At 43.4% G+C, this 17,032-nt stretch overlaps 8 protein-coding genes across 8 annotated transcripts; 3 read left to right on the top strand and 5 right to left on the bottom strand.

Annotated features, from left to right (window-relative positions):
* Positions 1–1,475: 1,475 nt before the first annotated feature.
* On the top strand, positions 1,476–2,618 carry LOC128429120 (histone H2B 1.2). Its single transcript, XM_053415411.1, has one exon. The coding sequence runs from the start codon at positions 1,484–1,486 to the stop codon at positions 1,859–1,861; it is 378 nt and encodes a 125-aa protein (XP_053271386.1). The 5' UTR covers positions 1,476–1,483; the 3' UTR covers positions 1,862–2,618.
* A 445-nt stretch (positions 2,619–3,063) lies between these two features.
* Positions 3,064–4,368, top strand: LOC128429121 (histone H2B 1.2-like). The gene has a single exon (XM_053415412.1). It carries the CDS (start codon positions 3,075–3,077, stop codon positions 3,450–3,452), a length of 378 nt encoding a protein of 125 aa, XP_053271387.1. The 5' UTR covers positions 3,064–3,074; the 3' UTR covers positions 3,453–4,368.
* Positions 4,369–5,120: 752 nt separating this feature from the next.
* LOC128429118 (histone H3) lies at positions 5,121–5,531 on the top strand. The gene has a single exon (XM_053415409.1). It carries the CDS (start codon positions 5,121–5,123, stop codon positions 5,529–5,531), a length of 411 nt encoding a protein of 136 aa, XP_053271384.1.
* Positions 5,532–6,544: 1,013 nt separating this feature from the next.
* Positions 6,545–7,877, bottom strand: LOC128429115 (histone H1). The gene has a single exon (XM_053415407.1). The coding sequence runs from the start codon at positions 7,725–7,727 to the stop codon at positions 7,092–7,094; it is 636 nt and encodes a 211-aa protein (XP_053271382.1). The 5' UTR covers positions 7,728–7,877; the 3' UTR covers positions 6,545–7,091.
* A 1,943-nt stretch (positions 7,878–9,820) lies between these two features.
* LOC128429114 (histone H3) lies at positions 9,821–16,585 on the bottom strand. Its single transcript, XM_053415406.1, has 2 exons — positions 16,333–16,585; positions 9,821–10,236 (listed from the first exon to the last, which is right to left on the bottom strand). Exons 1-2 carry the CDS (start codon positions 16,571–16,573, stop codon positions 9,821–9,823), a joined length of 657 nt encoding a protein of 218 aa, XP_053271381.1. The 5' UTR covers positions 16,574–16,585.
* Positions 10,984–12,297, bottom strand: LOC128429122 (histone H2B 1/2-like). The gene has a single exon (XM_053415413.1). The coding sequence runs from the start codon at positions 12,284–12,286 to the stop codon at positions 11,909–11,911; it is 378 nt and encodes a 125-aa protein (XP_053271388.1). The 5' UTR covers positions 12,287–12,297; the 3' UTR covers positions 10,984–11,908.
* LOC128429123 (histone H2B 1.2-like) lies at positions 12,759–13,934 on the bottom strand. Its single transcript, XM_053415414.1, has one exon. It carries the CDS (start codon positions 13,895–13,897, stop codon positions 13,520–13,522), a length of 378 nt encoding a protein of 125 aa, XP_053271389.1. The 5' UTR covers positions 13,898–13,934; the 3' UTR covers positions 12,759–13,519.
* Positions 14,991–16,182, bottom strand: LOC128429126 (histone H4). Its single transcript, XM_053415416.1, has one exon. The coding sequence runs from the start codon at positions 15,320–15,322 to the stop codon at positions 15,011–15,013; it is 312 nt and encodes a 103-aa protein (XP_053271391.1). The 5' UTR covers positions 15,323–16,182; the 3' UTR covers positions 14,991–15,010.
* Positions 16,586–17,032: the final 447 nt, after the last annotated feature.

Here is a 17,032-nt window from a genome sequence, read left to right as displayed (position 1 = left end):
TGAGTTTGGTTGAAGGTTTGTAAAACATGTCAGGAGAAACGTTCTGTGTCTTCTGGACACCAGAGTCTTCACAGTTCTCACAAATGAAAGAAATCTCTTCTGAAGTTTTTCTTTTTTCTGCAACTGAAACAGAAACGATGAAAAACCCTCGAAGGCACAAACTGGTCCACAAGTCCGTCTCCACTGAATCCACCTGTTACAGCATTTTAACAAGTTGCTTGAAAAGCAAGTGTTAGTAGGAAAACATACAAGTGTTTGGTTTCTTTTTTATGGTAGATCTTCTTTTTGTATTGCATGGTTTTGACTGAACTCCGCCCCATGATGATGTGTTCTGCCAACAGTAGTGGAGGCAGCGTCCCTTCTGTGTGGAGTCCGTGGACTCTGCTGCCTGTGGGTGGCGCTGCCTCCGTCCAGCACCACCTTCCACCTTCCACCGTCCCCAAAACAAACGCTGCCAAATTGGTCTGAATAAGCCAAATTTTTTTCTGACGTTCTCTGTGTAAAGGTGGTTGAAGTGTATCACATGTTAAACCTCATCCCGTCAATGTTACGTTGTGTTTTTAACAAAAAAGAATCCTGTTTGTTAAAATGTTGATAATATATGCAGAAGACTTACGAAATAAACTGAAACAAACTCAACTGTGTGTTTGACTGGGGAGAGCGCTTGTAATTCATTGTGGGGCCACTGGGGGGAGCCAGTGACTTGCATTTCTATCAGACCGCTAAAAACACAAATTCTGATTAACAATGAAGATCAAATAAAAAACCTGATCATCTTACTCACAGTTTTATCAATAAAACTTATTTAGAAAACTTGCTTTGACGTCAACATTCACTTCAATTCCATCTTCAGTAAATGCAGCACAGAAACAATATCATGTATTAATACCACTTCTATTTCTGATCATGATAAAAGCTGATTGTAGAATAGAGTGTTTTTTGTCATTGAACACAAAACAATGTTTGTTCCTGCTGAAAAACATCCTACTGTGTAAAAATGGGCAAAAGGTTCAAATAGAATTAAATCAAAAGCGGTCATAGTAAAGTCATTAAATTCATAAAATCTAATATAATACTTTATATATTGGACTATTTACTATTTAACAAAAAGTAAATGAGACACAGTTTTTCCCATATTAATACAATTATCTTTCACTTCTTATGTTTCATGGAGACCTGATGTTTCAATGTGGAAACTTCTCACAACACAAAACAGGTTCAACAATTAATTATTATTTGTCTTTATTATCTCATGTCCACTTTATTGAATAACTGGTGATTATGTTAAATATGTACATATTGTACATAAAAGCACAATTTTTATTTTTCACTTTATTGTTTGTATAGGTATCCAATAAGTTCTGAAATAGGCCGCAGAGTGGCGCTGAACGGAGGGGGAACCGCACAGCCTCGTTTGCATGTGATGTGGATAAAGAAGCTCCGCCGCGCCTCCCCCTCACATCTCATCTGATCCACAGACACGATGCCGGAACCAGCGAAGGCTTCAGCGCCCAAGAAGGGCTCCAAGAAGGCGGTGGCGAAGGCCCCCGGTAAGACCGGCAAGAAGAGGAGGAAGTCCAGGAAGGAGAGCTACGCCATCTACGTGTACAAGGTGCTGAAGCAGGTGCACCCCGACACCGGCATCTCCTCCAAGGCTATGGGCATCATGAACTCCTTCGTGAGCGACATCTTCGAGCGCATCGCCGGGGAGGCCTCTCGCCTGGCTCACTACAACAAGCGCTCCACCATCACCTCCCGGGAGATCCAGACCGCCGTCCGCCTGCTGCTGCCCGGGGAGCTGGCCAAGCACGCCGTGTCCGAGGGCACCAAGGCCGTGACCAAGTACACCAGCTCCAAGTGAACTGCGGAGACCCGCTTCCACCCAACGGCTCTTTTAAGAGCCACCCACCGGCTGCCTGGAGACAAACGGTCCTGATGCTTCCATGTTCACATTAAAATGACCCAGAACTTTAGATACATGTTCCTCGTGTGTTTCCAGGTGAATGAAGCTTTAGAGAAGTTCACTTGAATCTAAACATCAAATGAATTAGCTTATAATTTAATCTATAGAAGCAGTGAATTTTGAAAAGCAGCAAACCATTGAGCATATTTATATCTTAGACCAGTTTCCTCTAGTATATGATTTCATGTTTTGATTCATGTGTATTCACCACTCGATGATTCTCACAGGTTCCACAACTGTCACAGATGTTCACTCAATATGAAATTAGATTAATGCTTCATTCTGTAAACAAAATAATTCCAACTTCAAAATGTAAACATGAGTCGAAGGATTTAGACGCTGACTAGAGAACTACTCATTCACACTGAAGCTCCAGGAACTGGGGGATTTTAACATAGAATTCTATATTCTTGGTATGAAAATTCAATTTGTGATTTTAATTTCCCACGGGATTAATAAAGTATCCATCTATCTACCTTGTTGTGAAAACTGATCCACTGTGGAACCAGAGTAAGATTTAGATTCAGTCTCATATTAACCATCGAGTAGACGTGACCTCATGCTTCATAACTCAATAATTTCTCATTCTGTATATTTTACTGTTTGTTTTGCACCAAACTGTATTTGACTGATAATAAAAGACTAATGTGATAAACGTGGTGCGTAATATGTTTCACAGTTTACATAGTTTTACATGAATCACTGTGTGATTTCATATCAGGAATTACCTCAAAAAATGAACACTTTTTATTATATTTATATTCAACACATGTCTTCAGATGTGTTTAACCTCAGTTTAATTCTTATTATTTCAAATGAAAGAGATTCTACCTTCTGAAAAAGTAAATAGAAATGAAGTGATAAATTATGCGTTTGAATAAAATATATATGAATGTATATATACATTTATATTTTACCTGGATTATATATATACATATACAGTTTAGCTCTGAATGACAAATGACATCAGTCAGTAATTGTAGAAACTCAGAGTGACGCTGAACATGGAGCTGATGACGGAGGGGGAACCGCACAGCCTCGTTTGCATGTGATGTGTTTAAATCCGCTCCGCCGCTCCTCCCCCTCACATCTCATCTGATCCACAGACACGATGCCTGAACCAACGAAGGCGCCAGCGCCCAAGAAGGGCTCCAAGAAGGCGGTGGCGAAGGCCCCCGGTAAGACCGGCAAGAAGAGGAGGAAGTCCAGGAAGGAGAGCTACGCCATCTACGTGTACAAGGTGCTGAAGCAGGTGCACCCCGACACCGGCATCTCCTCCAAGGCCATGGGCATCATGAACTCCTTCGTGAGCGACATCTTCGAGCGCATCGCCGGGGAGGCCTCCCGCCTGGCTCACTACAACAAGCGCTCCACCATCACCTCCCGGGAGATCCAGACCGCCGTCCGCCTGCTGCTGCCCGGGGAGCTGGCCAAGCACGCCGTGTCCGAGGGCACCAAAGCCGTGACCAAGTACACCAGCTCCAAGTGAACTGCGGAGACCCGCTTCCACCCAACGGCTCTTTTAAGAGCCACCCACCGGCTGCCTGGAGACAAACGGTCCTGATGCTTCCATGTTCACATTAAAATGACCCAGAACTTTAGATACATGTTCCTCGTGTGTTTCCAGGTGAATGAAGCTTTAGAGAACTTCACTTGAATCTAAACATCAAATGAATTAGTTTATAATTTAATCTATAGAAGCAGTGAATTTTGAAAAGCAGCAAACCATTGAGCATATTTATATTTTAGACCAGTTTCCTCTAGTATATGATTTCATGTTTTGATTCATGTGTATTCACCACTCGATGATTCTCACAGGTAGAAACTCAGAGTGACGCTGAACATGGAGCTGATGACGTAGGGGGAACCGCACAGCCTCATTTGCATGTGATGCTCCTCCTCACATCTCATCCACAGAAACCTAAGAAGGATTCATAACCTCCATGTTCAAAGTCAGGTCGCGTTTCACTAGTTATTAAACCAAACACAACCTCATTATAATTATAAATGTTCTTCTCACTGCTGCTGTTTCATAATTCTTCAGTTATGATAACAAGCTGTTTGTTTTCCTGGTTCTGAGCAGATTTTAAAAACTGGCTCTTTTTGTTGACGTCAGCTGAGAATGAACCAACGACTCTTTGTTTAAAAAGTTTATATACAAGTTAAATAACTATGAAATCAAAGAACCTGAATCTAGAGGCTCGTAAGTTTAATGATTAAGATGAACTGACAGTTATTTATTAAATGTTTAGCTGTTTTAATCACTCATTATTTAGCTGATTGAATGTTATTATAGAAACTACTCGTCTGAGTTTCCATCCATTCACATTGAACTTGTTCATTTCATCCATTACTGGTATCTGTTGTGAACACATGCAATTTAATAAATCACAATCTTTCTGTCATCTTGTGAATTCAGAAGTTGTCAAATGAGTGTTTGGGGTGACAATTGAATGCCAATGGGTCACCACATGTATCCAGAATGAACAGGACGGGAGGCTGATGATTCAAGAAACAGAGAATTGATTTGAGTCGGAGAAATTATTAAAAAAGTCTGATCAAACATCACAGGATGATGTTCAGAGTGTGGAGAACTAGACTGTACTGGATATATATAAAAGAATACAAAGAGTTAAATGCTCAAGAACCAATTTAACAAAGCTAAATTATTATACGTAGAAACGAGCACAGCACTATTTAATCATAACACTGGTGTGACTGCACCAGTGGATTATCACTGCAAGCGATATTAAACAATGAAATAACAGAAGAGGGCCTCTAGTTCACAGAGCCAATAACTCACCAATATTCAAACCATCACACCAGGATTGCACATTGCCCATAGAACACAACAAAATCAAATAACACATCTGGGAAATATCGACAGTGAGTCAATGATGAAAGATAATATGTTCTAATTATATTTAATAAGTTCTAAGAATGAGTAAATGTTTTATATTTATTTTAATATAGTAGCAAATTATCTTCTTGTTTTTAATCTTCTGCACTGAACAATAACAAACGTCCTATGTGCTCTCAGCGGAAGTGACTCCTGTCACGTGCCTCTCTTTGGACCAATCAGCGCCAGCAGCGGCCCGGCTCCGGCTACATAAGCTGAGCTCCGCCACTTCCTCCACATGTTCACTTCTCTGTCGTCATGGCTCGAACCAAGCAGACCGCCCGTAAGTCCACCGGAGGAAAGGCTCCCAGGAAGCAGCTGGCCACCAAGGCCGCCCGGAAGAGCGCCCCGGCCACCGGCGGAGTGAAGAAGCCTCACCGCTACCGGCCCGGGACCGTGGCTCTCAGAGAGATCCGCCGCTACCAGAAGTCCACCGAGCTGCTGATCCGCAAGCTGCCCTTCCAGCGCCTGGTCCGGGAGATCGCTCAGGACTTCAAGACCGACCTGCGCTTCCAAAGCTCCGCCGTCATGGCTCTGCAGGAGGCCAGCGAGGCTTACCTGGTCGGCCTGTTCGAGGACACCAACCTGTGCGCCATCCACGCCAAGAGGGTCACCATCATGCCCAAAGACATCCAGCTGGCCCGGCGCATCCGCGGGGAGAGAGCGTAACCTGCCCGCACTCCGCTCACCACACAACGGCTCTTTTAAGAGCCACCCACCCGCACTGAAGAGTCAAAGTCCCGCTGCTCTCAAGCATTAATCACTCCAGTATATAAACACAAACCTCATGACCCAGATGTCAGGTCGGTGTTTACATGCAGTCACTACAGAGAAGATCTGTGGGGGGGGTGTGTTACTGAAACATGTGACCTGCAGGTTTAGATGCAAACCATTAAAGGTAAACGTGTCTGATTCCTCATAAACCTTCCATTTCCTCTGGTATCGTTCATTGTTTAATTAATTTTGTGAAATATAGATATGAGATGTGAACTGTTCCACCTGCTCCTCAATGGGAAGTTATAACTTTCAACCTTCATCTTTCTCTTTGGTCTGTATCTTGACCACAAGTCCAAAATAATTGAGGTCTGCAAATATTAACGTTTCCTTACTTTGTTTTCGGACATATCGGTCGATCATCCATTATTAAATATATATTTAATAATTTATAATGGACACAACTTTTTTTACACTTCAGCGTTGTGTACCTTATCTGAATCAACTGTGCATTTATTTACATATTTGGAGACTTTTCGTCTGTACGAATATGAGAATGAGTAAAGGAAATGTTCTGTACAATCTGAAGTGGTATATAGCTGTTAATATTGAGGTGTTATATTATATAGTAATTGTTGTTTTTCAATCTTGAATACTGACTTCTGTAAATACACACTTGAATGCATATCCCACATTATAACACTCATTCTTGCCAGAAGTGCCTTTTGAGTACTCAATGCTTTATGTACTAATTTCTAGATTACGTGGCGTAGAGTGGTCGTCCTCCAACCTGAAGGTCGGCAGTCCGATCCCTAGACTGACCCATCTGCATGCCGAAGTGTCCTTGGGCAAGATGCTGAACCCCGAATGCCCCCCACCCCCCCATAGAATAATTAAGTGCTGCGAATAGATGCTGTGTACGAATGTGTTTGTGAATGTGTGAATGTAAAACTGCAAAGAGCTTTGAGTCATCAAGACTAGAAAAGAGATTTATAAATACAAAACCATTTACCATATATATAAAGACACATTCAGTAGAAACAGTTAAAAATAGAACTATAACTTCTACATTATGATTTAGCAGTATATGTTCAGATTAGGTCTTAACAAAACGTGAGTCTTAATCATGATCATAAGTTTAAGATAAATAAAGTTTGATGAAAGTTTTTGAATCTGTTCTTGAAGATGAGTGTGAACTTCTGACTTCACAGGTAAATACATAAAATATGTAAGTGTCACTAAGATATTTTGACTGATAAAACGTGTGAACTTTATAATGCTAGATAAAGTTCAGTAACTAGATATAGTTTGATAGTAAAGTTCAGTAAGTAGATATAGTTTGATATTAAGTTTAATAACTAGATATAGTTTGCTAATAAAGTTCAGTAACTAGATCCAGTTTGATGAGACCCATGTCTCTGCTGCTGGAGCACGTGACTCTATCTGAGGACATTGGCTCTGCACCGGGTGGTGGCTCTGAAAAGAGCCTTTTGTTTACATCCACTTCTTCTACTTCTACTTCCGGGCTGTTCTCCTGGTTCCGACCGTCTGGACCTTTGTGCTCGGGGCCTTCACCGCCTTCTTCACAACCTTCTTGGCTGCAACTGGCTTCTTGGCCTCCACCTTCTTCGGGCTCTGGACCTCCACCTTCTTGGTCACTTTCTTTGCAGCCGTAGCTTTCTGCACCTTCTTCACCTTCTTGGCTGCGGGCTTGGGGGACTTCCGGCCCCCTTTCAGCGTCTTGACCGAGGCCTTCTTCGGGGTCGGGCTCTTCTTCGGGGTCGCGGGCTTCCTGGCTTTGGGGGCCGGCTTCCTGGCGGGTTTCTTCGCCGCCTTCGGGGCTTTCTCGACGGTCTTGTTCATCCTGAATGATCCGGACGCTCCGTTTCCTGTGAGCTGAACCAGGACCCCGTCTGTCAGCATCCTCCCCAGGGCGCGTTTCACGTTGTGCCCGTTGTGATCCACATCGTACCCGGCCGCGGCCATCTGCTTCTTCACGGCGATGAAGGAGATTCCCTTCTTGCCCTTGCAGCCGGCGACCGCTGCCTTGATGAGCTCCCCGGCCCCGGGCCCCTTCGCGGGGTTGGGGCTCTTCTTCCTCGGGGCCTTGGCCGGTGCGGAGGCTGCAGCTGGAGCGACTTCTTCTGCCATCGTGACGTGAATCAGCGGGAGTTCGGTTCTGATGCAGATTCCTGAGAGGCGGAACTTAAACACAGCATGAGAACCGTGGAGACTCAACGTGCACGCGCACCTGTGTTTTCTTCTCAACAACAAACGTCTCAAATTCTCTTTTGCTGGAAACAACAACGCGTGAGAAGGAGTCGAACCGGAAGCGCAGGAGTTCCTCTTCGTCTGGAAACAGTCGGAACATGAAGACGAGACCGTGTTTCCTCCAGGAAGCGTCCGAAGCGGCTCCGTCGGCCGCCGGGTGACGCGCTGCTCGCGGACTTTCCTCTGTGTTTTCTCTCAGAAACGTTTATAAAACTTCAGATTCACATAAAAACCTGTCGGAGGTCGAGAGGAGGAGTTCGTCCCGAGACTCGACCTGAAAACCTTCGACTATTCGGGCTCTTTGTTCATGAAACGCAGATTATCCTGGTGCCTGCAAACACACTCTGATGCTGGAGTCACAACCCGAGTCACTTCCTGACAGTGTGTGACTCATCACTATCACAGGGTTTAATATTTAAAGTCACTATAACATCTGCGTTAGAGTTGATATGAACGTGAATCATGTGACACAGAATCACAGACTGCAGCTTCCAGAGGTGACAGATGTTCAACTGTCCAAACATCAGAGTGTTCAGCTGCACACAAATATACATAATCACAAATAGTAATGACAACAAGAAACACTCTATCAGGAAGAGAATTAAAAACACACTACATATATAAATGATCAACCACAACATGGTCAAAGCTCTTTTACATCTTAATGATAAATTAATATACAAACCGAAATCAGACAAAGTTGGTACTGTACGTGATGATCTTTGACCTTTGTTACAATAAAAACACAAACCCATTATTTGATGTTTGATCTCATGACTTGTATTGTTTTTTCAAAATAAACATATCTAAATTTTGATATATAGTTCTCCCAAAAACGTTTCACTGTAAAGTATTCAGCACTTTGTAAAGTTGCTGTTCCTTTTCACAACCCTTTAAAGACGTTGAGGAACTGAAGAGTTTCAGGGGCCATATGTCTTCAGGTGTGTAACAGCACACGATCTCTGTTGTCGTGTTTTCAGAATGCAACATATTGTCTCTCGTGGTCCAGTGAGGACGGCACCAGCACATGAAGAGTTCAGGAAGTCAGCTTGGACTCCATTCCTCTCTCTTTATGCACTGAAATGCCTCAAGTTTCCTTAAATCTTTTATGATCTTATGCACTGCAGAGTTTGAAAAGTCAACTTTCCTTCAAAACTTCGGGCCATTGTTTTACACATTTCAATAATGTTCTGGCGATTCTCGGCCCATCCTTGCTCCTAGAGAGCCTTTCCACCTACAAGTTTTAAAGTACTCATAAGTAATAATCACTAATCAATAAGATCTCATTTTAAATTTAATTTGTGTTGAGGGGTTAGGGTTTGATAAGATCACTGAACTACAGGCGATGAAGCTTCTAACTCATCATGATTAATAGAAGTTATTGAGTGGGACATTTACCAGACGTTGCTAGAAAAGGAAATAGAGTATTTAAGCTTCTGTGACATTTCTGACTGGAGCAGTTTATTTATTTGATGCGTCTGTGATGACGTGTGTACTAGAGCATTTATAGTTTCTATAAACAACTGTTATGTCCAAAACTAAAAACGTTACTAATGTGCAGAAAAAGAATTTTGGGCTTGTTATCAAGATAGTGGCCTAAGAGTAAGATCAGGCTCAAAGTTATTAACTCTCATTGAGTAGCAGGTGGAACAGTTCACGTCTTTCTGTAGGTTACACATTTAATTATACACTATAAAGGTCCCAGATACTGTAAAGTTTAAAAATGAATCAGACACATTTACTCTTAATGGTTTGAATCTAAACCTGCAGGTGACATGTTTCAGTAACACACCCCCCCCCACAGATCTTCTCTGTAGTGACTGCATGTAAAAACCGAACTGACCAGCTGGGTCATGAGGTTTGTGTTTATATACTGGAGTGATTAATGCTTGAGAGCAGCGGGACTTTGACTCTTCAGTGCGGGTGGGTGGCTCTTAAAAGAGCCGTTGTGTGGTGAGCGGAGTGCGGGCAGGTTACGCTCTCTCCCCGCGGATGCGGCGGGCCAGCTGGATGTCTTTGGGCATGATGGTGACCCTCTTGGCGTGGATGGCGCACAGGTTGGTGTCCTCGAACAGGCCGACCAGGTAAGCCTCGCTGGCCTCCTGCAGAGCCATGACGGCGGAGCTCTGGAAGCGCAGGTCGGTCTTGAAGTCCTGAGCGATCTCCCGGACCAGGCGCTGGAAGGGCAGCTTGCGGATCAGCAGCTCGGTGGACTTCTGGTAGCGGCGGATCTCTCTGAGAGCCACGGTCCCGGGCCGGTAGCGGTGAGGCTTCTTCACTCCGCCGGTGGCCGGGGCGCTCTTCCGGGCGGCCTTGGTGGCCAGCTGCTTCCTGGGAGCCTTCCCTCCGGTGGACTTACGGGCGGTCTGCTTGGTTCGAGCCATGACGACAGAGAAGTGAACATGTGGAGGAAGTGGCGGAGCTCAGCTTATGTAGCCGGAGCCGGGCCGCTGCTGGCGCTGATTGGTCCAAAGAGAGGCACGTGACAGGAGTCACTTCCGCTGAGAGCACATAGGACGTTTGTTATTGTTCAGTGCAGAAGATTAAAAACAAGAAGATAATTTGCTACTATATTAAAATAAATATAAAACATTTACTCATTCTTAGAACTTATTAAATATAATTAGAACATATTATCTTTCATCATTGACTCACTGTCGATATTTCCCAGATGTGTTATTTGATTTTGTTGTGTTCTATGGGCAATGTGCAATCCTGGTGTGATGGTTTGAATATTGGTGAGTTATTGGCTCTGTGAACTAGAGGCCCTCTTCTGTTATTTCATTGTTTAATATCGCTTGCAGTGATAATCCACTGGTGCAGTCACACCAGTGTTATGATTAAATAGTGCTGTGCTCGTTTCTACGTATAATAATTTAGCTTTGTTAAATTGGTTCTTGAGCATTTAACTCTTTGTATTCTTTTATATATATCCAGTACAGTCTAGTTCTCCACACTCTGAACATCATCCTGTGATGTTTGATCAGACTTTTTTAATAATTTCTCCGACTCAAATCAATTCTCTGTTTCTTGAATCATCAGCCTCCCGTCCTGTTCATTCTGGATACATGTGGTGACCCATTGGCATTCAATTGTCACCCCAAACACTCATTTGACAACTTCTGAATTCACAAGATGACAGAAAGATTGTGATTTATTAAATTGCATGTGTTCACAACAGATACCAGTAATGGATGAAATGAACAAGTTCAATGTGAATGGATGGAAACTCAGACGAGTAGTTTCTATAATAACATTCAATCAGCTAAATAATGAGTGATTAAAACAGCTAAACATTTAATAAATAACTGTCAGTTCATCTTAATCATTAAACTTACGAGCCTCTAGATTCAGGTTCTTTGATTTCATAGTTATTTAACTTGTATATAAACTTTTTAAACAAAGAGTCGTTGGTTCATTCTCAGCTGACGTCAACAAAAAGAGCCAGTTTTTAAAATCTGCTCAGAACCAGGAAAACAAACAGCTTGTTATCATAACTGAAGAATTATGAAACAGCAGCAGTGAGAAGAACATTTATAATTATAATGAGGTTGTGTTTGGTTTAATAACTAGTGAAACGCGACCTGACTTTGAACATGGAGGTTATGAATCCTTCTTAGGTTTCTGTGGATGAGATGTGAGGAGGAGCATCACATGCAAATGAGGCTGTGCGGTTCCCCCTACGTCATCAGCTCCATGTTCAGCGTCACTCTGAGTTTCTACCTGTGAGAATCATCGAGTGGTGAATACACATGAATCAAAACATGAAATCATATACTAGAGGAAACTGGTCTAAAATATAAATATGCTCAATGGTTTGCTGCTTTTCAAAATTCACTGCTTTTATAGATTAAATTATAAACTAATTCATTTGATGTTTAGATTCAAGTGAACTTCTCTAAAGCTTCATTCACCTGGAAACACACGAGGAACATGTATCTAAAGTTCTGGGTCATTTTAATGTTTGTAATGTGAACATGGAAGCATCAGGACAGTTTGTCTCCAGGCAGCCGGTGGGTGGCTCTTAAAAGAGCCGTTGGGTGGAAGCGGGTCTCCGCAGTTCACTTGGAGCTGGTGTACTTGGTCACGGCCTTGGTGCCCTCGGACACGGCGTGCTTTGCCAGCTCCCCGGGCAGCAGCAGGCGGACGGCGGTCTGGATCTCCCGGGAGGTGATGGTGGAGCGCTTGTTGTAGTGAGCCAGGCGGGAGGCCTCCCCGGCGATGCGCTCGAAGATGTCGCTCACGAAGGAGTTCATGATGCCCATAGCCTTGGAGGAGATGCCGGTGTCGGGGTGCACCTGCTTCAGCACCTTGTACACGTAGATGGCGTAGCTCTCCTTCCTGGACTTCCTCCTCTTCTTGCCGGTCTTACCGGTGGCCTTCGCCACCGCCTTCTTGGAGCCCTTCTTGGGCGCTTGAGCCTTCGTTGGTTCAGGCATCGTGTCTGTGGATCAGATGAGATGTGAGGGGGAGGAGCGGCGGAGCGGATTTAAACACATCACATGCAAACGAGGCTGTGCGGTTCCCCCTCCGTCATCAGCTCCATGTTCAGCGTCACTCTGAGTTTCTACAATTACTGACTGATGTCATTTGTCATTCAGAGCTAAACTGTATATGTGTATATATATATATATATATATATATAATCCAGGTAAAATATAAATGTATATATACATTCATATATATTTTATTCAAACGCATAATTTATCACTTCATTTCTATTTACTTTTTCAGAAGGTAGAATCTCTTTCATTTGAAATAATAAGAATTAAACTGAGGTTAAACACATCTGAAGACTTGTGTTGAATATAAATATAATAAAAAGTGATAATTTTTTGAGGTAATTCCTGATATGAAATCAGAGTGATTCATGTAAAGCTATGTAAACTGTGAAACATATTACGCACCACGTTTATCACATTAGTCTTTTATTATCAGTCAAATACAGTTTGGTGCAAACCAAACAGTAAAATATACGGAATGAGAAATTGAGTTATGAAGCCTGAGGTCACGTCTACTCGATGGTTAATATGAGACTGAATCTAAATCTTACTCTGGTTCCACAGTGGATCAGTTTTCACAACAAGGTAGATAGATGGATACTTTATTAATCCCGTGGGAAATTAAAATCACAAATTGAATTTTCATACCAAGAATATAGAATTCTATGTTAAAATCCCCCAGTTCCTGGAGCTTCAGTGTGAATGAGTAGTTCTCTAGTCAGCGTCTAAATCCTTCGACTCATGTTTACATTTTGAAGTTGGAATTATTTTGTTTACAGAATGAAGCATTAATCTAATTTCATATTGAGTGAACATCTGACAGTTGTGGAACCTGTGAGAATCATCGAGTGGTGAATACACATGAATCAAAACATGAAATCATATACTAGAGGAAACTGGTCTAAGATATAAATATGCTCAATGGTTTGCTGCTTTTCAAAATTCACTGCTTCTATAGATTAAATTATAAACTAATTCATTTGATGTTTAGATTCAAGTGAACTTCTCTAAAGCTTCATACACCTGGAAACACACGAGGAACATGTATCTAAAGTTCTGGGTCATTTTAATGTTTGTAATGTGAACATGGAAGCATCAGGACAGTTTGTCTCCAGGCAGCCGGTGGGTGGCTCTTAAAAGAGCCGTTGGGTGGAAGCGGGTCTCCGCAGTTCACTTGGAGCTGGTGTACTTGGTCACGGCCTTGGTGCCCTCGGACACGGCGTGCTTGGCCAGCTCCCCGGGCAGCAGCAGGCGGACGGCGGTCTGGATCTCCCGGGAGGTGATGGTGGAGCGCTTGTTGTAGTGAGCCAGGCGGGAGGCCTCCCCGGCGATGCGCTCGAAGATGTCGCTCACGAAGGAGTTCATGATGCCCATGGCCTTGGAGGAGATGCCGGTGTCGGGGTGCACCTGCTTCAGCACCTTGTACACGTAGATGGCGTAGCTCTCCTTCCTGGACTTCCTCCTCTTCTTGCCGGTCTTACCGGGGGCCTTCGCCACCGCCTTCTTGGAGCCCTTCTTGGGCGCTGGAGTCTTCGCTGGATCAGGCATCGTGTCTGTGGATCAGATGAGATGTGAGGGGGAGGCGCGGCTGAGCGCATTTATCCACATCACATGCAAATGAGGCTGTGCGGTTCCCCCTCCGTCATTAGCTCCATGTTCAGCGTCACTCTGAGTTTCTACAAGTTCATCAGTCATTTCTTATCCAGGGCAAAAGTTTAGAGCTAAACTGTATATATATACTACCGATAAAATAAAAATATTTATATACAAACTCATATTTTCTCAATTCATTTCTGTTTTCAGTCAGTATAAACTATATCATTTGAAAGAATAGAACTAAAGTGAGGTTTAACACATCTGAAGACATCTGTTGAATGTAAATTAAAAAATATATTAGATAATTGTATTGTTGAGCTGAGAAGTGGAGAATAAACTATATATATATAAGTAAAGAATATACCGCTTTAATATCTTTGCCATTTAATGATGTTCCCGGTGTTTTTAATTTGGACACACGGTCTTGACTCTTCACTTTAACTGACACTAACTACGTTTAATGTGATCAGGGTGGAGGTTATTAAGTTTGTACAGTGCTGAATCAATTCAGGGACAAAATCGTAGAAACATAAATGAGTCTTATGTTTGTACAACGTTGAAACACAACTGTTCTTTAATGTATAAAATAAAAGGGGTATTAGTGATTTATTCTATACTTTTAGAGGGAAACGTGTTATTGGTTCTAACAAATGGACTGAATCAGAAACTCAGTGAATGGAAGATTAATATAAATTAAAATACATCTTTAAGACTTTCAGACGTTTCCTGTGATGAGGTCTGTTGATGTGTAAACTGCTTCGTTTGAGTAAGTTGATGATTTGATTCATCATGTCTGTTGTTTCCTTATTCACAGACTTAAATCAGACAGAACAGTATCAGTTATAATGAAGATTTAGACTGTGATGACTACGATTCAGTGATGTGTCTGTGGTGTCGGTTGTTCATTGTGTCTCGTCAGTGGTTGTGGCCCTGCAGCTCAACATGTCTCATGTGACTGAGCAGCACCGAGCTGCGGGTTCGAGCTCATCAGGACTTTGTCTCCTCTAGGACTCAGTGGGTGGCTCTTAAAAGAGCCGTTGGGTTGTGTCGTCACATCTGGTGTGTTCAGCCTCCGAAGCCGTACAGGGTGCGGCCCTGGCGCTTCAGGGCGTACACCACGTCCATGGCGGTCACCGTCTTCCTCTTCGCGTGCTCGGTGTAGGTGACGGCGTCACGGATCACGTTCTCCAGAAACACCTTCAGCACCCCGCGGGTCTCCTCGTAGATCAGCCCGGAGATACGCTTCACTCCGCCGCGGCGAGCCAGACGGCGAATGGCGGGTTTGGTGATTCCCTGGATGTTATCACGCAGAACCTTCCGGTGGCGCTTGGCGCCGCCTTTGCCGAGACCCTTTCCTCCTTTACCGCGACCTGACATCTCGAGAGCAGAAAGATAATGCTCTGCAAGCGAAGAACGTCCCTACTTATTTCTGGGTTGCGGACGTGTAGGAGAACAGTCTGCACCAACACGCCCAATCATGTGTCATTCCCCTTTTCAAGTTGGAGCCAGTTAGTCTATGAACTTCCGGTTAAAAGTTCTTCAAAACAAAAGCACCTGACAAGATGCTGAATTACATTATTTCAAATAGAAACCTTTTTATAGTTTTTTTATGTAAACAGAGGAAAACTGTTTGTAATAGAAGTAGTAAATTGGATCACGGACATGAAAATCTTTAAAGATAAATGCGTCTAGAAGATTCAAAAGACAGACACTGCAATCAATGACCATTACTGCAGACAGACACCAGGGGGCGACTGAGGTGAGTGTTTTCACATAGCCACTCATATAGGTCATTAGCTGCAGTGGTTAGGTGACAGGTCAATGTTCCATCTGCTAACATGGTGTATGACCTATACTGCAGCCAAACACCAGGGGGCGGCCGAGGGGACATGGCTTCTCTTCAGGTTGTTTGATACTAAATTTTACCTGATTTATAATTTGAATCAAAAGGACCAGAAGTAGACAAAATGTATCAGACACAATTTGTCCATGTATTTAGTTGTAACTTTAAGTCTCAGATTGAATCAGATTAAACCAACAATCTGATATTAATTAAACATTCATTAATGTGATTAAGTCTCATGATCGATCAGATTCATGGTCATTTACTGGAGACTAATACTAATGTCTGAGCTCCAGAGGAACCTGAGCTGATTCTCAGCTGTAACCGGACTTTGACTCTCCATTGTAGGTGGGTGGCTCTGAAAAGAGCCTTTGTGTTTATGCGGGTCTGCGGAGCTTCTACTTGGACTTGGGGGGCTTCTCGGTCTTCTTGGGCAGCAGCACCGCCTGGATGTTGGGCAGCACTCCGCCCTGAGCGATGGTGACTCCCCCCAGCAACTTGTTGAGCTCCTCGTCGTTGCGGACCGCGAGCTGCAGGTGGCGGGGGATGATGCGGCTCTTCTTGTTATCGCGGGCTGCGTTCCCGGCCAGCTCAAGGATCTCAGCGGTCAGGTACTCGAGCACAGCGGCCAGGTACACCGGAGCTCCGGCTCCCACCCGGTGCGCATAGTTCCCCTTGCGGAGCAGCCTGTGGACGCGGCCCACAGGGAACTGGAGCCCGGCCCGGGAAGAGCGGGTCTTGGCCTTAGCACGAGCTTTTCCTCCGGTCTTTCCTCGTCCAGACATTTTTGATGAGATTCAAAGAGTCGATGTGTAGAGAGTGGGGGCCCTACGGGGCTTTATAGTGTGACTGCGGCTCTGAGCTCAGCGCTCATTGGTCAGACTGAGCCCTTAATGCAAGCGACCAATCGAAAGAGACATGTCAAGTAGCTGTAGATATGACTAAACTTCCGCTCAGCAGTCTGTAGGATTCACAAAATAAAACAAGACCGAAATTTTAAAACAAACAAAATGATCAAATTTACCAAAAATTGGGACATTACAACTTTTATCACTCAGGAGTTATTCTGGTAAGACTTCAACGTTTCCTCTCAACCTTCCATCACAGCTTCATTTGTTCATTTTGTATAATACGGTAAAGATTTGGCAAAGTGTTCAACAGTAACAGTTTCCCTCTATAGTTAATATGTATTTAATCATGATTTAAAGAAACACAGGATGTTTATACTTTAATTTCTATAACAG

This window comes from Pleuronectes platessa, chromosome 22 (genome assembly GCF_947347685.1).
Source record: "Pleuronectes platessa chromosome 22, fPlePla1.1, whole genome shotgun sequence".
Classification (NCBI taxonomy): Eukaryota; Metazoa; Chordata; class Actinopteri; order Pleuronectiformes; family Pleuronectidae; genus Pleuronectes; species Pleuronectes platessa.
Note: the sequence above shows the minus strand (reverse complement) of the source record. Positions and strands in the feature narration are given on the sequence as shown.